Source organism: Salmo trutta, chromosome 14, assembly GCF_901001165.1.
Source record: "Salmo trutta chromosome 14, fSalTru1.1, whole genome shotgun sequence".
NCBI lineage: Eukaryota > Metazoa > Chordata > Actinopteri > Salmoniformes > Salmonidae > Salmo > Salmo trutta.
The window spans coordinates 34,250,520-34,275,499 of record NC_042970.1 but is presented as its reverse complement, the minus strand read 5'-3'; the positions used below and the strand labels follow the sequence as shown (position 1 = coordinate 34,275,499).

At 44.6% G+C, this 24,980-nt stretch overlaps 1 protein-coding gene across 3 annotated transcripts in view; it reads left to right on the top strand.

The window, feature by feature from the left end:
* The window catches only part of LOC115207893 (SLIT-ROBO Rho GTPase-activating protein 3), a 123,904-nt gene that overhangs the window by 55,111 nt on the left and 43,813 nt on the right, over window positions 1–24,980 (top strand). For all 3 annotated transcript variants that reach the window (XM_029775436.1, XM_029775435.1, XM_029775437.1), the window contains exons 4-8: window positions 8,229–8,291; window positions 17,066–17,251; window positions 20,763–20,891; window positions 23,526–23,747; window positions 23,963–24,064. In XM_029775436.1, coding sequence (XP_029631296.1) covers window positions 8,229–8,291; window positions 17,066–17,251; window positions 20,763–20,891; window positions 23,526–23,747; window positions 23,963–24,064 — 702 coding nt within the window. The remainder of the gene's footprint in view (window positions 1–8,228; window positions 8,292–17,065; window positions 17,252–20,762; window positions 20,892–23,525; window positions 23,748–23,962; window positions 24,065–24,980) is intronic.

Below are 24,980 nucleotides of genomic sequence, written 5' to 3'. Positions count from 1 at the left end.
CAACATGAAGGCTGTTGTTCTGAATCATGGTGTTATATGTTCACAAGGATGGGGAGTGCAGCATATTGTAGCCTCAATTAGCTAGTTAGCTAGCTGGCTAACTTAGCTAGCTATCTGGCTAGCTAGCTGGCTAACTCAGCTGGCTAGCTTAGCTATCTTCTCTACATCGATTTGATGCAGTCAAGACAGGCACTGTCATGGGATGATAAGAGAACCAGCATCTAACGTTACAAATTTGTCTGACTAGCTAGCGCAAGCCATCGTGGCTGCTTTTTAGTCTCGCTCTCCTTCTCACAAACATATATACACCGGCCCCTCCTCCGCACGCTGCTGTAGAAGCAGCAGAACAGTCTGCAAAAAAAAGCACGTTATTTCGACTATACAGATATCCCAAAACAGTGGCAAACCGCTGCTAAATTGTTGTCACCGCTGCAAAAAATATGATGTAATTGAAAAAATATATATATTTCTGCTGACATACTTTTATAGTCGTTGATTCAATGATTGAAAGTCTATGGTAACATCTAGCATGTCCCCCCGCTGCACTTGTCACCACTGCTGAAAAATATGCTAGGGGAAACACTGTGATTGTCTAGGTCGGTGCTTCCCAAGCAGGGGTACTTGGACCCTTGGGGATACTTGGCCTAGCCACAAGGGGTTCTTGAGAAGACTTATGAGACCCTAGACCTACTGGTAAAATGGGGGTGCTTCAGGGGTACTCTGGCAGAGCAAAATTCAGTTGGTGGTACAGTAACAGAAAATAGTTGGGAACCACTGGTCTAGGTTGCCTGTCTGGTATGGTAATGTCTGGTTTCTCACATCCGTGGGAACATTATCAAGGTCTCACAATCTGTTTAACAAAGAAGTAATTGACGATTTTACAGGTAATTAGGTAAAATTTTCAGGTAGTTATTGGTGTTTAAAGTACCTATGTCAAGCCATGGCTCAGTCGAGAACTGCAAGATCCCCGGGGGGTGCACAGTTCAAAATTTGGTCAAGAAAAATAGAACAAACAATTCAATCAGGCTGTGTTCATTATTTTCTCTATTTTTAGAGAGATAAGAGAGAATTTCATGAATGTATTATTTTTGTCTCGACAGCCAGAGCAGTTTTAGGCCAGCGCTATCTGACTTGACACATCCATATTCTTACTTGTCCACTCTCTGCTCTGCTCCCTCAGTGCCTCTGCAGTACATTCTCTCTCTGCAGTATGTCTGACATCAGAGCCACCCATGCATACAAATGCCATTCACCAGCTGCCAGGAGGCTTTCACATATTTCTCACAAAATAAGCTTCCCACTTATCATGTTCAGGCCAAGGAACTTTCATATCTGATTTAACATAACATATTTCCTGTCCTCCTTGGGAGTTTTGATGATGAAGGTAAAATAACAATTTGCCTAGCTCTCTCTCTCTCTCTCTCTCTCTCTCTCTCTCTCTCTCTCTCTCTCTCTCTCTCTCTCTCTCTCTCTCTCTCTCTCTCTCTCTCTCTCTCTCTCTCTCTCTCTCTGGCTCGCTATCTTTGCTCAGTATAGTTTAAAGGGCGGACCACAGAGGGACTCACAAACATTGTCCAATCAAAGAAAGCTCAGAAAATTCCATCTCAGCTGGCGCCTCCTCCTGTTGCTATGAGCCCCTCCCTACATGATTGATTGCACATTCCAATTTTGACTCATCAGCCTGCGTATGTTAGGGCTTGGTTTTGATAGTTATAACTTCAACCTGGTTGGCATAACCCATACAAAAATAGATGATGTGCAGTCAATTATGAAAAGGGTGTGTGTCTGCCTTCAGGCAAGCTTACTTGCATCTACCTGTATCTCTCAATCTCTCTCTGTGGTTGTGTGTGCGTGTGTGTGTGCTCGCATGTTTAGAGATTAGCCCTGGTGCTTGGCTCTGTGCTGTAGAGTCAGAGTGTAGCAGTGCTGCTGGCTCTATCGATCCCACAGTTTTACCCTCCATATGATTTATGTCCAGGGAGGGAAACCATAGCAGGCAGAACCATAACTCCTAGCAGACATGGAGACATAGGGACCATATATTAGATTTAGTATACCTAGAGCTAGGGCCTGGAACAGTATGGAGTCTTAGACAGCGGAGGCTATGGGTACACTGTGGAAGTGTGAAATGTCCTTTATGTGTGTGTGGGTAGTATTAAAGATACTGTTAACAATGAGTTAGAGTTTGAGATTAAATACTCAAGGTATGTGCTCTAGAAAAAAACTTTCCTGAAAAGGTTAGTCAGAGTCGTACTTCTGTGAAGTAATTAAAGGTGTTATATCCTTTGTGCCTACTTGATTTTCTGTGAAAACAGTAATGTGTGATGTGGGTGGATTCACATGCCCCTGTAGCCTCAATCTAAGAACAGTTTGTTTTCTGTGGCATGTACCGCCATGCTAGCAATTACTTTCTCTCACTGAGCTCCCACAATACCAGGTGTGTTCCCCACACTCGTCATCACTAGATTGGTTGTGTGGGATGGGTGTAAGTGCTGCAGTATATTTGTCCTCTATAAAACACATGACTTATAGTCCTCCTCCATCTTGAAGGCTGATAGGAAACTGAATGTCACTGACAAGTCAAGCTTCCATCATTTACAGCTCATTTTTCAAGGCTCCTTTTGAAAAACAACACTGTACATGACATGACAAAATGACAATCTGGATATTAGTTGACAACAGGAAAAAGATGAAACGGCTGATTGTGCCTTTTCTCAGCTTGAGTCATTACTGATGTTATCTACTTAATAAATCAAATCAAATTGTATTAGTCACATGCGCCGAATACAACAGGTGTGAAATGCTGGCGCCAGAGAGGAAGGCGCCAGCAATACCTTACAGTGAAATGCTTATTTACGAGACCCTAACCAACAATGCAGTTGAAACAAATATGGATAAGAATAAGAAATAAAAGTAACAAGTAATTAAAGCGCTGCAGTTAAATAACAATAGCGAGACTATATACAGGGGGGTACCGGTACAGAGTCAATGTGCGGGGGCACTGGTTAGTTGAGGTAATATGTACATGTAGGTAGAGTTATTAAAGTGACTATGTATAGATGATAACAACAAAGAGTAGCAGCGATTTAAAAGAGGGGGAGGGGGGGGCAATGCAAATAGTCTGGGTAGCCATTTAATTAGATGTTCAGGAGTCTTAAGGCTTGGGGGTAGAAGCTGTTTAGAAACCTCTTTGACCTAGAATTGCTGCTCCGGTCCTGCTTGCCGTGCGGTAGCAGAGAACAGTCTATGACTAGGGTGGCTGGAGTCTTTGCCAATTTCTAGGGCCTTCCTCTGACACCACCTGGTATAGAGGTCCTGGATGGCAGGAAGCTTGGCCCCAGTGATGTCCTGAGCCATTCGCACTACCTCTGTAGTGCCTTGCGGTTGGAGGCCGAGCAGTTGCCATACCAGGCAGTGATGCAACCAGTCAGGATGCTCTCAATGGTGCAGCTGTAGAACCTTTTGAGAATCTGAGGACCCATGCCAAATCTTTTCAGTCTCCTGAGGGGGAATAGGTTTGCTTGGACCATGTTAGTTTGTTGGTGATGTGGAAGCTCTCAACCTGCTCCACTGCAGCCCCGTCGATGAGAATGGGGACGTGCTCGGTCCTCTTTTTCCTGTAGTCCACAATCATCTCCTTTGTCCTGGTCACATTGAGGGAGAGGTTGTTGTCCTGGCACCACACGGCCAAGTTTCTGACCTCCTCCCTATAGGCTCTCGTCATTGTCGGTGATCAGGCCTACCACTGTTGTGTCATCGGGCAAACTTAATGATGGTGTTGGAGTTGTGCCTGGCCGTGCAGTCATGAGTGAACATGGAGTACAGGAGGGGACTGAGCATGCACCCGAGGGGCCCCTGTGTTGAGGATCAGCGTAGCGGATGTGTTGTTACCTACCCTTACCACCTTGGGAAGTCCAGGATCCAGTTGCAGAGGGAGGTGTTTAGTCCAAGGGTCCTTAGCTTATTGATGAGCTTTGAGGGCACTGTGGTGTTGAACGCTGAGCTGTAGTCAATGAATGGCATCCTCACATAGGTGTTCCTTTTGTCCAGGTGGGAAAGGGCAGTGTGGGGTGCAATAGAGATGGCATCTTCTGTGGATCTGTTGGGGCGGTATGCAAATTGAGAGTGGGTCTAGGGTTTCTGGGATAATGGTGTTAATGTGAGCCATCACCAGCCTTTCAAAGCACTTCATGGCTACAGACGTGAGTGCTACGGATCAGTAGTCATTTAGGCAGGTTACCTTAGTGTTCTTGGGCACAGGGACTATGGTGGTCTGCTTGAAACATGTTGGTATTCTCAGACAGGGAGAGGTTGAAAATGTCAGTGAAGACACTTGCCCGTTGGTCTGCGCATGCTCGGAGTACACATCCTGGTAATCCATCTGGCCCTGCGGCCTTGTGAGTGTTGACCTGTTTAAAGGTCTTACTCACATCGACTGCGGAACAGCTGGTGCTCTCATGCATGTTTCAGTGTTATTTGCCTCAAAGCGAGCATAGAAGTAGTTTAGTTCATCTGGTATGCTCGTGTCACTGGGCAGCTCTCGGTTGTGCTTCCCTTTGTAGTCTGTAATGGTTTGCAAGCCCTGCCACATCCGACGAGCGTCAGAGCCGGTGTAGTACGATTCGATCTTAGTCCAGTATTGATGCTTTGCCTGTTTAATGGTTCGTCAGATAGCGTAGCGGCATTTTTTATAAGCTTCCGGGTTAGAGTCCCGCTCCTTGAAAGCGGCAGCTCTAGCCTTTAGCTCAGTGCGGATGTTGCCTGTAATCCATGGCTTCTGGTTGGGGTATGTACGTACGGTCACTGTAGGGACGACGTCATCGATGCACTTATTGATGAAGCCAATGAGTGATGTGGTGTAGTCCTCAATGCCATCGGCAGAATCCCGGAAAATGTTCCAGTCTGTGCTAGCAAAACAGTCCTGTAGCTTAGCATCTGCTTCATCTGACCAGTTTTTTTATTGATCTCGTCACTGGTGCTTCCTGCTTTAATTTTTGCTTGTAAGCAGGAATCAGGAGGATAGAATTATGGTCAGATTTGCCAAATGGAGGGCGAGAGAGAGCTTTGTATGCGTCTCTGTGTGTGGAGTATAGGTGGTCCAGAGTTATTTTCCCTCTGATTGCACATTTAACATGCTGATAGAAATTTGGTGAAACGGATTTAAGTTTCCCTGCATTAACATCCCCGGCTTCTAGGAGTGCCGCCTCTCGGTGAGCGTTTTCTTATGTCGGAATACAGCTCATTCAATGCTGTCTTAGTGCCAGCCTCAGTCTGTGGTGGTATGTAAACAGCTACGAACAATACAGATGAAAACTCTCTAGGTAGATGGTGTGGTCTACAGCTTATCATGAGATACTCTACCTCAGGCGAACAATAGCTTGAAACTTCCTTAGGTATCGTGTACCAGCTGTTATTTCAAAAATACATAGTCCGCCGCCCCTTGTCTTATCAGACGCCTCTGTTCTATCCTGCCAGTACAGCGTATAACCAACCAGCTGAATGTTGATAGTGTCGTCGTTCAGCCACGACTCCGTGAAGCATAAGATATTACAGTTTTGAATGTCCCGTTGGTAGTTTAATCTTCCGCGTAGGTCATGGATTTTATTCTCCAAAGATTGCACGTTTGCTAGCAGAATGGAAGGAAGTGGGGGTTTATTTGAACGCCTATGAATTCTCAGAAGGCAGCCCGCCCTCTGGCCCCTTTTTCTCTCCCTCTTCACGCAATTCACGGGGATCTGGCCCTGTTCCCGAGAAAGCAGGGTATAATTCGTGTCGGGCTCGTCAGACTCATTAAAGGGAAAAAAAGGATTCTGCCAGTCCGTGGTGAGTAAGAGACGGTAATGGAAACATTATGTACAGAATAAGTAAAAACAATTGTTACAAACAACACAAATAAACAAACAAAAAAACACAATCGGTTGGGAACACGTAGAAGGTCAGCCTTCCTCTCTGGCACCATTTTACAAAGACATCTATTAACTGCATGATTGTGTTTCATCACATCATATAGGCTAGTAATGTGGTAACACTATAAATGCTGATGTTGATTGTTCAGCCGTTTTGAGAGGGTGTTGTCCCAATGCATTCGGTGCGGATCAGAGGTGGCAGGTTAGAAGGAGAGGGATGTGACATTTACCCACCAAGCACCACAACTAAACAGCAGCTTTAACAGTCAGCAGTGCATCATCTGTAGCTAAACATAGCCCACGTGTAATAATCACAGGAAACGGCAGCGCGGGGTGGAATATAAAACCACACATACTCCAGCCCTCTTCAGACATAGAGGGAGAGAGGCCAGATGGGAAGTCCATTCACTAGTCTAGGGGTTGATTGTGTTCCACTGGCTGGTCTGGCAGGCAGTCTCTCTTTTAGAGTAATGTATGTTTCTGTCCATCCATCACATGTACAGTGCCTTCAGAAAGTATTCAGACCCCTTGACTTTTTCCACATTTTGTTACATACAGCTTTATTCTAAAATGTATTAAATATTTTTTTCTACACACAATACCCCATAATGACAAATCAAAAACATGTTTTTATAAATTTTTGCTAATTTATTAAAAACTGAAATATTACATTTAACATAAGCATTCAGACACTTTACTCAGTACTATGTTGAAGCACCTTTGGCAGCGATTACAGCCTCGAGTCTTCTTGGGTATGATGCTACAAGCTTGGCATACCTGCATTTGGGGAGTTTCTCCCATTCTTCTCTGCAGATCCTCTCAAGCTTTGTCAGGTTGGATGGGGAGCGTTGCTGCACAGCTATTTTCAGGTCTCTCCAGAGATATTTGATCGGGTTCAAGTCCGGGCTCTGGCTGGGCCACTCAAGGACATTGAGAGACTTGTCCCGAAGTCACTCCTGCATTGTCTTGGCTGTGTGCCTAGGGTTGTTGTCCTGTTGGTAGGTGAACCTTCGCCCTAGTCAGAGGTCCTGAGTGCTCTGGAGCAGTTTTTTTAATCAAGGATCTCTCTGTACTTTGCTCCCTTCATCTTTGCCTCGATCCTGACTAGTCTCCCAGTCCCTGCCGCCGAAAAACATCCCCAGAGCATTCTGCCACCACCATGCTTCACCATAGGGATGATGCCAGGTTTCCTCCGTGACGCTTGGCATTCAGGCCAAAGAGTTCAATCTTGGTTTCATCAGACCAGAGAATCTTGTTTATCATTGTCTGAGTGTCTTTAGGTGCCTTCTGGCAAACACCAAGTGGGCTGTCATGTGCTTTTTACTGAGGAGTGGTTTTCGTCTGGCCATTCTACCTTAAAGGCCCTGATTGGTGGAGTGCTGCAGAGATTGTTATCCTTCTGGAAGGTTCTCCCATCCCCACAGAGGAACTCTAGAGCTCTATCAGAGTGACCATCGGGTTCTTGGTCACCTCCTTGACCAAGGCCCTTCTCCCCCAATTGCTCAGTTTAGCCGGGCCGGCCAGCTCTAGGAAGAGACTTGGTGGTTCCAAACTAATCAATTTAAGAATGACGGAGACCACTGTGTTCTTGGGGACCTTCAATGCTGCAGAAATATTTTGGGTAACCTTCCCCACGTCTGTGCCTGTCTCAGAGCTTTACGGACAATTCCTTCGACCTCATGGCTTGGATTTTGCTTTGGCATGCCATGTCAACTGTAGGACCTTATATAAACAGGTCTGTGCCTTTCCAAATCATGTCCAATCAATTGAATTTACCACCAGTGGGCTCCAATCAAGTTGTAGAAACATCTCAAGGATAATCAATGGAAACAGGATGCACCTGAGCTCCATTTTGAGTCTCATAGCGAAGGGTCTGAATACTTATGTAAATAAGGTATTTCTTTTTTTGATATATATATACATTTGCTAAAATTTCTAAAACCTGTTTTCGCTTCGTCATTATGGGGTATTGTGTGTAGATTGCTGAGTTTTTAAAAAACATTTATTTAATCCATTTTAGAATAAGGCTGTCATGTAACAAAATGTGGAAAAAGTCAAGGGGTCTGAACATTTTCAGAAGGCTCTGTATATTTATGCTGTTGGTCACTGTACTTACTGTATGAGCACTTTCTTAAACTGCTGTTATGATTTAAACCAATCCAGACAGTGTCTCATCACCACCAACACACTGAAAAACATTGCCTGTCAGTTTGTTGTTCCATGATATTCATCACTATTTTGCCTATTTGTCGATGCACTGTATCCACCTGGATTGATTGATGTGCATTGGCCCTAACTGCTTTCCAACCCATTGTTTTTCAGAGCAAGGACATTGGGATTCAGATGCACGAGGAGCTGGTAAAAGTGACAAACGAACTCTACACTGTGAGTACAACAAAACCCATCTTCTTTTCCCCTGTCAGAATCGATTCCTTCTCTCCTCTTGTTGCATCCCTTCATCCAGACACAACCAGTATCAAGGCCTCTACTGAGAAGGAGGAGGAGGTGGGTGATTGTTATGGCGATGGAATGAAATGTTGCATTTCTCTCCAAGTGGGCCAGTTGCAGGATGCAGCTCAAATCACTTCCACATTGCAATATTGTTCTGGTGCCAATGGCTGTGCCCACAGTAACAGGAATGCAAAACACCCCTCGCTCAACCATCGGGTCTACTGTATCTATGTGTCCGTCAGGGCTGCTCTCTATGCCTTATTAACTCCTCTGTAAACTTTCCTTTGTGACCAGGGAGAAATCAAGGGCACACTGTGAAACTCTGCTTATGCCCCCCTGTCGTGTTGTGAAGCTCCTACTAAAGGAGACACTGTGCCTATGACTGGAGAAGCTCCAGGCAACTTCAGCTGTCCTCTTGCTCCCCCAAGGAGAGCAGACTTCGATGACTTATTCATCTGATGTCATGAGTGACAGGCTATCAAAGGACAGGGCTGGCACAGATGCCATCTCTCTCTCTGATTGGGCCATCTGTCCACCATGACACAGTAAAAAGGGGTTATAGAGAGTTAGAATAGAGGTTATAACTCCTTTTAAAGACGAAGAGAAAGATCATTAACCACGATCAGGGCCAAAGGACCAAAGACAGATATCTTTATACCATTTACCAAGTGAAGCCTTAACAAAAATATAGGACTGCATAATAATGATATATGATGTTTTTTAATTTTTTTTACACCAAGTCACTTAGTATCTGTCTAAATGTGGTATGTTACATTTAACATACTCATGCATTCTCTCCACTGCAGACTATATTTTATTGACTGAATCAAATCTCCACATCCAATCACTGCCTCTAGTCTACACTAACTGACCCACTCTCACCCTGCACATTTCCTAACCCCCCCTGTACATATTAAAGGCAAGGATATGAGAGCTCACGGCTCCATCAGCAGCACCTCTATCTTCCCTCGAGTCTGCCAGGCTTTCCCCACCAGGTTTATGAATGAGACAGAGATTGTTTTTCCTCTTAAGCGGCTGGTGTCCTAAACCCTACCCTGTGCGGGGTACGGCCCAGGGGGCTCGCTCCAGCAGCAGTGTGCATTTCAAGGTCACAGCCAGAGGAGTCCAAATGCATCAGGGTGCAGACAAGAAAACAGATAATTATTCTGCTGCTCTCCCTGCTCTTTAACAGCTAGGGCCAACCATGGCTTGGTTAAACATGTGGGCTGCTATCAGATTGAATGGCCATGATCATGTTTTATGATTGTCCCTCTTCTTCAAGCCCCATTTGACTCCTGTGGTGCCCCATTTAATTTATGCCCCATCTCAAACATCTAACTAATCAGAATCAGAAACCCACAGCAGTGACATTTTCTCGAAAGACTGATGATAATGATGATTGTGGTTTTGGCTGTCGTTATATTTATTCATTGTATAAAATGGCAGTTAAAAAACATGGGAACAGTTGAAGCTTTTCGCTCATTGGTAATCAGATGACAGATCTTATGGACTGCAAACAACAATGCATTTTGCCAGAGGTAGGATTGCAGAAATCCCTTGTGAATCCCTTGAAAATCAAATCAAATGAAATGTTATTGGTCACACACACATGGTTAGCAGATGTTATTGCGAGTGTAGCATAATGCTTATGCTTCTAGATCCGACATTGCAGCAGTATCTAACAGGTAATATTTACCAATTCCACAACAAAACCTAATATCTAACAAATTCCACAACTAAACCTAATACTTACAATCTTTTAAAGAAATCTGATAAGAATATATAAGTATAATATATACAGATGAGCAGAGACAGAGCGGCTAAGATGCAATAGATAGTAAAGAATAGATAGTGAAGGATACTGAAGTGTCTATACATATGAAATTAGTAATGCGAGATATGTAAACATTCTTAAAGTGGCATTATTAAAGTGACTAGTGTTCCATTTATTAAAGTGGCCAATGATATCAAGTCTGTAGGTAGGCAGTCGCCTCTCTGTGCTAGTAGTGTCTGTTTAACAATCTGATGGCCTTGAGATAGCTGTTTTTCAATCTCTCTGTCCCAGCTTTGATGCACCTGTACTGACCTCGCCTTCTGGATGGAAGCGGGGTGAACAGGCAGTGGCTCGGGTGGTTATTGTCCTTGATGATCTTTTTTGCCTTCCTGTAACATTGGGTGTTGTAGGTGTCCTGGAGGGCAGGTAGTTTGCCCCCAGTGATGTGTTGTGCAAACCGCACCACCCTCTGGAGAGCCCTGCGGTTGTGGGCGGTGCAGTTGCTGTACCAGGCGGTGATACAGCCCGATAGGATGCTCTCAACTGTGCACCTATAAAAGTTAGTCAGGGTTTTCAGTGACAAGCAACATTTTTTCAGCCTCCTGACATTGAAGAGGTGCTGTTGCGCCTTCTTCACCACACTGTATGTGTGGCTGGACCATTTCAGTTTGTCGGTGATATGTACACCGAGGAACTTAAAACTTTCCACCTTCTCCACTGCTTTCCCATCAATGTGAATGGGGGGGGTGCTCCCTTTGCTGTTTGCTGAAGTCCACGATCATCTCTTTTGTTTTGCTGACATTGAGCGAGAGGTTATTTTCCTGACACCACACTCCGAGGGCCCTCACCTCCTCCCTGTAGGCTGTCTCGTCGTTGTTGGTAATCAATGATGATTGAGTTGGAGGCGTACCTTCACCACCTGGGGGCGGCCCGTCAGAAAGTCCAGGACCCAATTGCACAGGGCGGGGTCGAGCCCAAGGGTCTCAAGCTTATTGATGAGTTTGGAGGGTACTATGGTGTTGAATGCTGAGCTGTAGTCAATGAACAGCATTCTTACATAGGTATTCCTCTTGTCCAGATGGGATAGGGCAGTGTGCAGTGTGATGGCGATTGCATCGTCTGTGGACCTATTTGGGCGGTAAGCAAATTGGAGTGGGTCTAGGGTGACAGGTAGGGTGGAGGTGATATGATCCTTGACTAGCCGCTCAAAGTACTTCATGATGAAAGAAGTGAGTGCTATGGGGCAATAGTCATTTAGTTCAGTTAGCTTTCTTGGGAAAAGGAACAATGGTGGCCTTCTTGAAGCATGTGGAAACAGCAGACTGGGATAGGGATTGATTGAATATGTCACATTCACTAACACAGAGTCTAGAGATTTAAGAGTGTTTGGCTAAAGCCATTGTTCAAACATTATTTTAAGTATCTGCTGCTGGTGCTACTGAGACAGCTATTGATTTTAGGGCGTGAGGCTTGATGCCTATGGCTTGAATTATATGTAGTGAATCTGAAATGAGAAATGAGAGCAAAAAACAGCAATTTATTCATTGGATCACAGAGTCAATTATTCACCTGGCAGCTCTGATCCATTTAAACAACATATATATATATATATATATATATATTTGTAAAGTTTTTTTTATTAACCAGACAGTACAGGAGCAAAAAGTCCTGCTGCAGTTTTCTTGGTTAATTTGTTATTAAACTCTGCCACACTAGAGGCTGTTTGTTTAATGAATGCAGCAGCACGCCGCCCTGGTAGTAAGTTTGTTACAATACATTATGGAAATGATGGAGATGTTCTGCTCTCTGTTTCCACCCTTGGTCTGAGATGGGCAGTACAGTCTGATACAGACCGTCCCGGTGCAGTGACTTACAACAGGTCTGGTTTTTCCATCTCTCCAGTTTCATTCCGGGGTGCTCCTCTGACTGTCATGGTAATTGTGTTAGTCATAATGGCCATGTTTACTCTGACAGGTCTCTTGAGATAACACGTTCATATTTTTCCAATTGACAAACTATAGGAAACCAATTTGGTTTTAATACACAGGCTTATAGAACACATAATCAAATATCAGAGTGGCATATAATTAAATGTAACCTTTATTTAACTAGGCAAGTCAGTTAAGAATAAATTCTTATTTACAATGACAGCCTACCCCGGCCAAACCCGAACGACGCTGGGCCAATTGTGCGCTGCCTTATGGTACTCCCAATCACGGCTGAATGTGATACAGCCTGGATTCGAACCAGGGACTGCAGTGATGCCTCTTGCACTGAGATCAATGCTGCAACCACGGGTCACTTTAAGTGGAAGTCACGTCTGTCTGTATTTCCACAATGAAATATGTTAATTTTAGCTTTCATCAGTGCAGAAACAGAACAGCCTCAGGCTATTGTTTGAGTGGAGACAGTAACCATATACACACACCTCCCGGAAGGTAGACCCTGCCTCACCTCAATGTTCCTGCAAATTACATTCTGTCTTGAGCTGCTGGTCTTTTAGTTGTGCTGCTCGAAGTTGCCTGGAAACCCTGTTTTCTTTTCACGCTGTTGGAGAAATGGGTTGCCAGCCTAGGGAGATGCACACTGCTAGCCCCACACTGCTGTTTCCCCAAACACTGAAGTGACTTCTTTCTACTGTGTACTCTGTCATATACCAGAATAGACAAGAGTTTGTTTTTGCTTTGCGTTTTTTCTTTGAAGTGTTTGCCTTTCAGATCTTTGTCAGTTTTTTTTTTACTCTCCTAAGAATTGTAGCGCCTTGTGCAGTGGAGCTCTGTTGATGAAAGCATTGACTGTCTGGATGATAAAAATAAGCTGTTCTTCTGACTAAGAAACCTTACCATCATACAGTAGCAGTCAACTGGAAGTAGTAGAGATTCTGTCTGTGTGTGAGTTGACATAAACCCAACCCATTAACCCTGTGATGTTCTTATAACCTTCTTTTTCCAGATTAAAGGGAGTCGTACCATCCGGTCAGATGATACTATACAAAGTGAGGATTAACTACAGGAAGAGAACAAGCTAGCGTTGATGTTAGGCTCTCTGTCTGTCTAACATCTAGTTATAGCACTATATCTCGCTCACTGCCGAGTTACACGCATAGGAGGCGTTTTAAGACGCTGCACACATCTGTGCTGTACTTTACAAGGCTGCTGAATGAGCTGCTAAGACCTCCTGAGGCCAGACCACATAACTGTGGGCCTAACCCTCAGACAGACAGAGCGACAGACAGCAGACTGGGTCTAACCCAGACAGACAGACAGACAGACAGAGAGACAGACAGACAGAGAGACAGACAGACAGACAGACAGACAGACAGACAGACAGACAGACAGACAGACAGACAGACAGACAGACAGACAGACAGACAGACAGACAGACAGACAGACAGACAGGAGTGGGTCTAATCCACAGACAGACAGCACAGAACAGTGAGAGAGCTGCATTACATGCTTGACACCTTACAGATGATGCTGCAGTGGATAGTAGCCGTCTTACGGGCTCCTGACCAAGTCTGCTATGTTGTGATTTTTTACGCTATAATTTCCTTTGACTGGAAACAGCTTCTGGACATCAGAACAGCCATTACTAACCTTGATTTGGATGAAAATATCTACTTCAACAAGTCAGCAGCTCTGGACTTTCTACTTACTCCGGACCAGGCCCTAATCCCCGGGACTCGGAAGAGGAGGCGGTTGAGAAAGAGAAGCAGGCAAGTCAGCATCCTGACGAGACTATGTCGACGAGCAAATAGACGACCACTGCACTCAGTTCTATTGGCGAACATGCAGTCACTGGAGAACAAACTGGATGAGCTCTGCTCGAGACTATCCTATTAACGGGACCTGGAAAACTGTAATATTCAATGTTTCTCAGAGTCGTGGCTGAACGAGGACATGGATAATATACATCTCGCAGGTTTTTCTATGAATAACCAAGACTGGATGGCAGACTCGGGTAAGATGAAGGGAGGAGGGGTGTATCTCTTTGTTAACAAAAGCTGGGGCGCGAACTCGAATGTTAAGGAAGTCTCAAGTTACCTCATGATAAGCTGCATACCATACTATTTACCAAGAGTTTTCATCTATATTTTTTGTAGCTGTCTATTTACCGTCATAACCTGATGAAGGCACCAAGACCACACTCAATTAGTTGTATAGGGCCATAAACAAACAAGAAAATGTTTTACCTAATTTTTTACCAGCATATCACCTGTGCAACTAGAGGCGACAAAATTTTAAATCACGTGTTCAAGGCCCCCTCTCTCCCTCCCTTTGACAAATCAGACCATAACTCTATCCTTCTGCTTTCTGCTTACAAGCAAAAACTCAAACAGGAAGTACCAGTGCTGCGCTCAATACGGAAGTGGTCCGATAAAGCGGATAATAAGCTACAGGACTGTTTTGCGAGCACAGACTGGAATATGTCCCGGGATTCATATGATAACATTGAGGAGTGTACCACATCAGTCACCGGCTTCATTAATAATTGCATTGATGATGTTGTCCCCACAATGACCATACGTACATACCCCAACCAGAAGCCATAAACTACAGGCAACATCTGCAGTGATCTATAGGCTAGAGCTGCTGATTTCAAGGAGTGGGACAGTAATCCGGACGCTTATAATAAATCCCGCTATGACCTCCAACTAGCCATCAAACAGGCAAAGCATCAATACAGGACTAAGATCGAATCCTACTATGTCGGTTCTGACACTTGACGGATGTGGCAGGGCTTGCTAACTATCATGGATTAAAAAAGGTAAACCCAGCCACGAGCTGCCCAGCAACGCAAGCTCACCAGACCATCTAAATGCCTTCTGTGCTCGCTTCGAAGCAAGCAACACTGAACCATGCATGAGAACACCAGCTGTTCCAGACGACTGTGTGATTTTGCTCTTCATAGCCAATGTGAGAAATACCTTTAAACAGGTTAACATTCACAAGGCCGCGAGGCCAGACGGAATACCAGGATGCAGAATACCAAGTACTCAGAGCATGTGCTGACCAGCTGGCAAGTGTTTTCACTGATATTTTCAACCTATCCCTGAACGGTCTGTAATACCAACATGTTTCAAGCAAACCACCATAGTCCCCGTGCCCAAGAATGACTATCGCCCCATAGCACTCACATCTGTAGCCATGAAATGCTTTTAAAGGCTGGTCATGGCTCACATCAACACCATCATCCCAGACACCCTGGACCCACTCCGATTCGCATATCGCGCCAACAGATCCACAGATGATACCCACCTGGACAAAAGGAATACCTATATAAGAATGCTGTTTACTGACTACAGCTCAGCATTCAACAACATAGTCCAAGCTCATCACCAATCTCAGGACCCTGGGACCGAACGCCTCCCTCTGCAATTGGATCCTGGACTTCCTGACGGGCCGCCTCCAGACAGTGAGGGTAGGCAACAACACATCCGCCACCATCAACGGGTCAAGAGCTTCAAGTTCCTCGGTGTCCACATCATTAAGGAATTAACATGGTCCACACAAACCCACACAGTTGTGAAGAGGCACCATTGCCAGCACAATAATATGGCTAGGACTGTCTGAGAGTGGTCTGAGAGCGGGACCTAATTCGTTTAGCCTAATGGGAGGGATATGTAACCTGAAAACTAGCTCTTATTGGCAGAGGTTTGAAACTCTTTTTGTTATTGGTCAATTAACTTATATCGCCTGGTGATGTCGCCAGGCCGGCCAAAACTCCACCTATGCAAAACTAGCTGAAATTTCAGGCAGTCTTTTCAAACAGCTCTTACACTAAAATTGTATTATCATCATTTTCACAATTTCACAGTATTATCCCATCCTGTATTATTCTAAAACATGTAAAATCACATTTTTAAGTGCACTGCCCTTTTAACAAACAGATTTAAGATTAGTCTATGTATTCAATTAGACAAGTTGTATTACCAGTGTTTTTGGTGGAAAGGGCTATACTGTACATCCCATCCATTACAGTTATTTATTTTGATTTGTGACAGAGGGAATATTGAGTGTCTGACTACAGAGAGATCACAGTAGGGAGGGGAAAGGCAGTGAGCACAATTGTGTCATTATGCCACACAAATGGCATGAAATGAACAACCATTAGGTGATGAACAGTTTATCCTGATTTACAAACCCAGATCCAGGAGGAGAAGGGGGGTGGAGAGGGGGTGTAGATGTGTCAAGTCTGGCCCAGATGAGATGAGCTATATTACCACACTCAGCCCACCATTGAAAACATCAACTGACTGTGTGTGTGTGTGTGTGTGTGTGTGTGTGTGTGTGTGTGTGTGTGTGTGTGTGTGTGTGTGTGTGTGTGTGTGTGTGTGTGTGTGTGTGTGTGTGTGTGTGTGTGTGTGTGTGTGTGTGTGTGTGTGTGTGTGTGTGCGCGCGTATGCTCACTGAGCTTAGGCCAACAAAGGAGCAAATAACAGTTTCCGTATGTGTAAAAGTTGAAGAGAGTATATCATGCAGTTTCTCATCAAGTCGTTGGATCTCTGAATGCAGACTGGTCTGTGGATGTGAGATAAAGGAGCTGTGATGTCCTGTGCTTTGCCTGGCCCTGTTATGCATATTCATGGCCAGCTGTGGTCCTGATAAGAATACTGATGTGATCCTGTTCCCCGTCCTTGTCGCTGGGTGAGCACCTGCCACCATGGATGAAACACAAGCCCCTCACCCAGTATTTTATGAAACAGACCCAGTCTCACTGCAAGTCATTATTTCAAAGGGAAAGGGTTCAAAAGACGTAATATGTTTTTTTGTTGGTTAGGGAACAGATTGTAATGAAACTTTTCAAACTAGCTGTCACCTCAGATCACCCATTTGCTTGCTCTGTCTGCTGTTGTGAAGTCTTCTATGAATCCTATGTCCAGTTATTGTCACAACTTCCTCATCCTTCCTCTGTGCTGCTCCTGCTCTTCCAGGTGATGAAGACCTACCACATGTACCACACGGAGAGTATCAGCGCCGAGAGCAAGCTGAAGGATGCTGAGAAGCAGGAGGAGAAGCAGTTCAGTAAGTCTGGAGACCTCAATGTCAACCTGCTGCGCCACGAGGACCGGCCCCAGAGACGCAGCTCCGTCAGGAAGATAGAGAAGATGAAGGAGAAGGTGAGGCTGACACCAAGGCTTGTAAAGCTGTCCCCGACAAAACAAAAGTTGTCTGTTCTTTCGACCGATCGATTGGTCGAAATTTTAAAACCTTTATTTTTCTATTTATAGACACACACTATGTTTGTATAAAATCAACTATATGTAGGCTACTGAGCTTGTCTGATGCTTTAAGCACTGCGATTAAAAATGAAGACACACAAAGGGAGCCAGAGATCAATATACTGTAGCCTAACCAGAAGGGGAAAAAACTGTTCTCGACCTCCTCCTGCTGCCCGCTGCTGCTGGCCTTTGCAGATTCTGCTTTTAAGCTCCTGAAGTTGCCGGTAATAGGTTACACCAGTGGTCGGCAACCTTTTCCATTTGGAGTGCCAAGTTATCGTAATATTCCTACTGATCTGCGTGCCAGTTATGATTTTCATATGCACATTTTCGTGGAACAGTTTCATTTCATTTATAATAAGGTCTTCATATCTCAAATCAAATTGTATTGGTCACATACACATATTTAGCAGATTTTATTGCGGGTGTAGCGAAATACTTGTGTTCCTAGCTCCAACAGTGCAGTAGTATCTAACAAAGTATCTAACAATTCACAACAATACACACAAAATCAATGTTGTTGTTTATCAAACCTCTATCTAAATGAAAATGATACAAATCTAAAAGTAACTTCTGTTGCCATTGCCAATATGTAAAAATAGCCTATATAAAGCCAACAAATAATAATATTACAGCCCGCAGGTAGAAAATATCCTGATTAAAAATAAATATCCTATAAATCACATTGGCTACGCATGGCCTGTCTGCAAGGAACTTGAAATGTTGTATCAACTATTAACTTCATCAGCCCAAAGCTCATACTAGCAAACTTGCAACATTGTATAAAATATTCTTGGCCCTCAGAGCTTCCAGAGTTAGTGAGCTCCGGACAGACAGATACAGCTGTAGGCTATTTGCGCAACGGATAAGAAGTCATCAGGCAGGCCTATTTTATGAAGTTTCCACCCGACCAGATTTTTCCCCGCCCTTTCATGCTGAGTGGTTATCGAAAGGGAGAAAGCTGGAAAGATATTTCGAATAGGCTACGTTCAGGAAATATTGTCATTCTCAGTGGATGTAACAACAGATGTACTGTTTGAGGCGAAGAAAGAATGACTCTGAGAAGCTCCACAGTGATAGTGAGTTAAGACAATCAGAAATAGTATCAGATCCCCAAATGGGGACATTTATAGGTATACATTATAGGCCTAGTTCTATGCGTGATCAAGTGTGTGTTCTTACTCAAGATTGACAGGAGTGCTCTAAACAAAAGACAATGAATAAATTGACTACACGTAAATGGAAATAAAATTGACCAAAACTTTTTTCTCACAAGTGTAGCCTAGGTTATGCGCTCTGCAAATAACGTGTCCACTCCTACAATGACAACAGTAAGACTGTAATAATAATACGGTATATTGAATGCATTAACAGAAATTACTGTAACCAAAGAAATGTAGATTATAAATGATGGGAATTAACAGTAAATGTACTTCTGGTGATACTGGTGTGCCATCCCTGCAGCCTCCGCAATGGATAAGTCCACTCAGACAGGCGTGAAGCAGACAGGTGTCTCGTGTGCCATGATTGTTGTTATATATATTTGCCACTGCTCGACTAAACAATCGACCAGTCGACTAAATGGGGTCTGCCCTAAAGGCTTGATGACCATAGTGTCTCCAACAGCTAGTGCTGTTGCCTGGGACTGCTGCTAATACTGTACATTGTCAGCCTAGTCACTTCTGTAAGTGTTATTTAGTTCGGCAGCTAGAATCATGATGGGCTCATTTTAGCTGGCTAAGGCCAGAGGGACACTCTCAGTACTATGTGAATGAAGAGGATAATAAGGCTGTGCGAGAGTGGGTGCAGGTCCATTGTGTAAGCCCACGAGAGAGGGAGAGAGCGAGAGAGAGAATTGCCGTAGCATGGGTCTACACACACAGACAAATGGTGACTTCCAGGTCAGTGATCCAACTGTACAGTCTCTCTAGCTCATCCATGCCCGTGACTCTAATTCATGTTAATTCTGCTTATTACCACACATACTACTGCAGACTAAGACACTGTACTTCAAGCATGCATATTTCATTGTGGATTTTCAGGGGGAATTTCTTCATTAAAATGCGTCCATTATCAGTGCAGCTCAGGGAATCAAATGTCTGACAGCTTTCCTCCCTCCTCGGGCTGCCGTCTCAAGAGATGCTGGCAGGAGAACTGTACCATCCCCACAGACTATTTATAACTTGCTGTAGTTATGAACATACTTTCTCTCTGCGCTGTGACCTGATTTTGCAGGCTACAATGGCATTCTCGTTCAGAATCCTAGCTACCTGCAAACAGAGTTGAAGAGGGAGAGGAGACAATCAAGCCATAATCCCTATTTCCCTGATGTACTGTTTTAATTTGCATGATAATGGACATGTGAAATTGGAGTTGGTGAACCATGTATATTTGAAGTGCAAGTGTATGTACTTGAAGGACATGCTATCGAATAATCTCCAGGCTGGAAGAGGTTATAAGGAGTGCTTTCAAACACAGACACGCAGACACACGTCAATGTGTTGTTGTTTAATTGGCTCTCTTTAATCCTGCTTTGTGAGCCAAGTCTCAATGATTCTGTGTCACTGCGTTCCATTTGAGTCAATTGTTTTCGTCAATACCATTATGTATTGTCTGCTAACATCCATTATTGATGCTATGTGAACAACAGATGACTACGTATTCTTTTTGATGAAAAATGTAATATTTTCCAGCTGGATGCCACGAACAGATGCAGCATGTCTAGTTAACCATAGCAACAAAGACTGTGTACCATTTAGAGCTACAGTACCAGTCGAAAGTTTGGACACATCTACTCATTACAGGGTTATTCTTTATTTTTACTATTTTCTACATTGTGGAATAATAGTGAAGACATCAAAACTATGAAATAACACATATGGAATCATGTAGTAACCAAAAAAGTGTTAAACAAATCAAAATATATTTTATATTTGAGATTCTTCAAAGTAGCCACTCTGTGCCTTTATGCACAATTAGAGAATACTAGAGTGAATGTTTGTTTGAGTCTGTTTTTGTTAGCAAGCACACTGCACCAAAACAGTATTTTATATGGCTGTTTCATTGTTCACATCTGGGCTGTACATTTTGTTGTGCTGAATTTAATTGTGACTCTGACTGTGAACGGCCAACCTGGGTGGAACAGTTATGATGCTGTTATTATGTACAGGAAGCTTGTCAATAGCCTCTCTCTCTTATAGTGGATCCCTCTGACCTTTTTCCTGCCAACACTAAGCCAGGCCATCAGGCCGCACAGAAATTCTCCTATGTTATTGTGCAAATACCATTTAGCAAACTCAACGTTGCTTAATTTCATTAACTCCCCCCCCTCTGTTTCTGTTTTCTCTCTCTCTTTCTCTCTCTCTCGTTCTCTTTCAATCTCTCTCTCTTTCTTCTCTCCGTTCCCCAGAGACAAGCCAAGTACTCAGAGAACAAGCTGAAGTGCACTAAAGCCCGCAACGACTATTTGTTGAACCTGGCAGCAACGAATGCCGTTGTGGCGAAATACTACATTCACGATGTCTCTGATATGATTGATGTAAGTATGCGATAGGCACACAGGCTTCATTGTATCTCTCAGCTGGGATTGTCTAATGTTGGTCTAATGTTGGTTGCTACACTAGATATTCTCACCATCTGTTTTAGTGTTCGCAGCCCATTTGCTGTATTGCTACAAGCTGCTCTGTTGGTTTGACTGAAAGTGTTTACCTCCATTTTGTGTCTCTTAAGTTAATCGCGAACAAAACAGTTTGGTTCTGAGCCAGTCGGTAGTTCTGTTGTTATATGTCTAACTGAATGGCGTTGCCAGATATACATTACAATCCTACTGTATGTTACCACCAAACAGGCATTGTTAGGATTCTTCTGGAATATAAATGCTGACATCCTGTCATGGGAATGGATCAGTGTTGACAGTAAGAATGCCTTCCTGCTGGTCTTCTCTTCCCCCTGTTCTCCTCTCCTGCCTCTGCCATGCCCTCATCTATCTGTGAGTGCTGTGAGGGCTGAGGCTCCTTTAGGGAGCTGTGCTGGGAGATGCGGAGCGTGTATCTGCCTGTCACTGTCACACACCCCACTCTCCCAGGGAGCCAGGCAAAACACACTGATGGTGAAACATGACCCTTGGTGACACAGACACATGCACACACTCACACGCGTACAGAAACTCCTCTGGACCAATGTGCTTCCTACTTCTACAGGGTAGAGGTGGAGAGGAACCACAGCCACAGGAAAAGTGGATTGACAGGGTCATGAAGGGAGAATCTCATCAGAATCTATTTAAAACAAAACACTTTCCTCTCTTACTTCATTCCTCAAATCTGCAGTACCCCCAGGGTTTCCACCCTCTTCTGTTGGTCCGTATCTAATAAATAATGTGTTCCGTTAAACAGTATGCCACTTCCCCTTCAAAGTATTTTTGAATTTTGGATTAGAGAAATAGAGAGTTACATGACAGAAAAGACCATACCTAGGTGAACCACCATCATAATTCAAAATGCAAAGCCAACACACCCCAGCAGCAAGCCTGCCTGGGAAGTCCGTGATTACAGTTGGTGAACGAGTTTGCTTTGTAGACCACTAATGGCTACAGGAATGAAACCCTAGCCAGGGTCTGGGTGCAGGCTCTGTTCATACAGGCAGCAGTGTGGCCAGTGTGGTTGGCAGGGATCATTCAGCCCCAGGTTACCTGGTAGTTCTTGCAGGGATCATTCAGCCTCAGGTTACCTGGTGGTTCTGGTGACTCCACCAGATGTGCCCCCTAGCCCCTCCCTCCCTGTCTACTGTGTATGTGTGTGTGTGGGGGGGGATTACTGTGGTATTGGCCTAGGCATGCCTGGCCAGCTCTAAAACTCTCCACTGGTCAGGGAGTTGGATACAGAGATCCTGCATATTTACAGAATGCATATGATGTGATTGAACTTAGAGGCTTGAGGCTGGCTAGACTTTAAACGGTTCTAAACATCAACTGTGTGAAGTGTAAAGGAGCTGGCCTGGAGCTCTAGGTTACACAGGGTTCTGCCAGACAGAGACCTCTGATTGGTGGCTGTGTCTCTATGCTGGGTCACTTTGTTGGAGCTGCTTCCTGTGTCTGGCAAGCGAAAGGGAACATGTCATCCCAAATCCTGCCGTCCTGCAGGGAAAGGGATTGTGAGCATGACTCGCTGTGCTGGGTCGTGCCGCCACAAGCTGGGCAGAGGATAAGGGCCTGTTTGTCATGCCACACAGAAACAGTCATTAGCAGCCAGACATCAAAACATACATCCACACTGCAAGAAGTCAGCCCTGTCTTTTAGAATAAATGGAAATAGAATGCAGATGTCTTTTGCATGCAAAAAAACAATGTCATCAGTTTTACAGTATCATTATTCTGCATGTCAGCACTCCTGCTACAGTATACTTATGATAGAAGGGCCCTGGTGAAATCAAGGCATGAATCTCATTACGGCCTGCCAGTGTGTTTGTTATGGGATGTGGCTGTTGAAATACAACTCTGTACCATAAAGAGCTCTGTGCTGCCGTATCCTTCCTGATTGTACACTGACCCTGTTATAAAATATCCGCTGCTATGGGGATTTATCGTTGGAGCCGAGTGCAACTTCCTGTGCGTCTATTAAAGAGCGTTTAGAGAATCACAAAGCAGTCTGACTCAGGCCCCTCCAGCCTCTTAGCAACCCACTCACCGCTCTGCTCTGCTCTGCTTGGCTGCAGTAATTAGGTTAGTTTATGCAGCTCCATGGTTGAGCTAATTATCCTAGGTGTCCTACTGTGCTTGCTCTTCTAATTCGGTGTATTCTATTATTCTATTTAGGCCTGTTAACCCATAGCAGTGTCTGATTTGGAATTGAGTTAATGTTGAAGGTCAGGTTAGTAACGTGCTTGTAGGAAATGAGAGGAATCGTGTGACTGAATCGTGTAACTGAATCATGTGAATGCTAAAGACTGAGTTTATCCCATTGACTTGTGTATAATGGATTCAGACTGGTATGTCAGGTTGTCCATAATTAGGTCCAGGAGGTTCTTAGTCACATGACCTGAGCCACAAAACTCTGGACCCTTGGTGTAGACTTACAGTCAGGTCATGTGGTCAAGAAAAATGCCTATATTATATTCTACTCCGATATTAGTTATTGTATTATACTGTACTATAATGAGTGTTTTTCCTGTATCTCAGTGCTGTGACCTGGGCTACCACGCCAGCCTTGCGCGTACCTTCAGGACCTATCTGTCAGCTGAGTACAACTTGGAGACAAGTCGCCACGAGGGCCTGGACATCATGGAGAACGCCGTGGACAACCTGGACTCCCGCAGCGATAAGCACAAGATCATGGACATGCACAACCAGGTGTTCTGCCCTCCCATGTGCTTCGAGTATCTGCCCCACATGGGGGACGAGGTGAGAGGTGTTAAATGACTGATACATTTGGTACATTGTCATTATTGAAACTGATCCGAGTTACAATTACAGCCAGTAGATTTGTTCAACCATGGAAAGCACGTTCACGCCAGCAGAAACAACGTTTCGGAGCATCCTTTTTCCAATTCTGTGAGGTACACTTAATGAAAATCCAAGTGCCCAGCCCATACCTCTGTGTACGTGTGCCCCCTCAGGTGTGCCAGGTGAGTGCCCAGCAGCCTGTGCAGACGGAGCTCCTGATGCGCTACCACCAGCTGCAGTCCCGTCTGGCCACGCTCAAGATCGAGAACGAAGAGGTGAGGGCTCACGGTAGCATCCATCCCCCCCAGTGTGTCTACTGCATCACTCCACTGAGATCTCCCTGATGTCCCTGTTGCCCCTGTTGCTCCTGTTGCCCCTGTTGCTCCTGTTGCCCCTGTAGCTCCTGTTTCCTCTGTTTCCCCTGTTGCTCCTGTTGCTCCTTTTTTCCCCTCTGTTGCCCCTGTAGCTCCTGTTTCCCCTGTTTCCCCTGTTTCCCCTGTTGCCCCCTTTTCCCCTGTTGCCCCTGTTTCCCCTGTTTCCCCTGTTGCCCCTGTTTCCCAAGTCTCTGAAATGCCAGAACTCAGGTCTATAGTTACAATCAACTCTCATCACAATTTCAATGTAATGGCCCACACACACTTCCTGGGAGCTGAGAATGTATCTTTAGCTTGTGATTGTGAGCTTGTATGATAACCGTAATGGATGCATGTTCCATGTAAATACAGTACATCCCTAATAATGGCGTATTGTGCGTGGTGAGGAGTGGTCCTTCTCAGTGGGAGCAGCAGGCAGCATACACACACAGCTCTCTCTCCCTCTAAGTGGATGCAGATGCTAATGGAGATGCTAATGACCCTGGCTGGCTAGCTACAACCTGCCCTGATGGCTACGCCTCGGCTACGTCTCATACCGCCCTGGTTCTCATCATGTCTCATAACGTTTCATATAACTGCCGGGTAATGGACGAGTCGTGCCACTCTGGGAATGAGCCTGATCAATCACAGTGCTGAATAGAAAGAGCCCGCAGCCCTTTTACATACAGCCGAGCCAGTTGCTCTTCATATTCTGCTGTTATTGTGATGAATGGCTGACTGGCAGGTCGTCTGGTACGCTGCCTAGGAATGAACCGTGTACCTGCCTTAGGAGGTGAAGGCTGTTAGGTGTCAAACAGCTACAATCAAAGGTTATTCG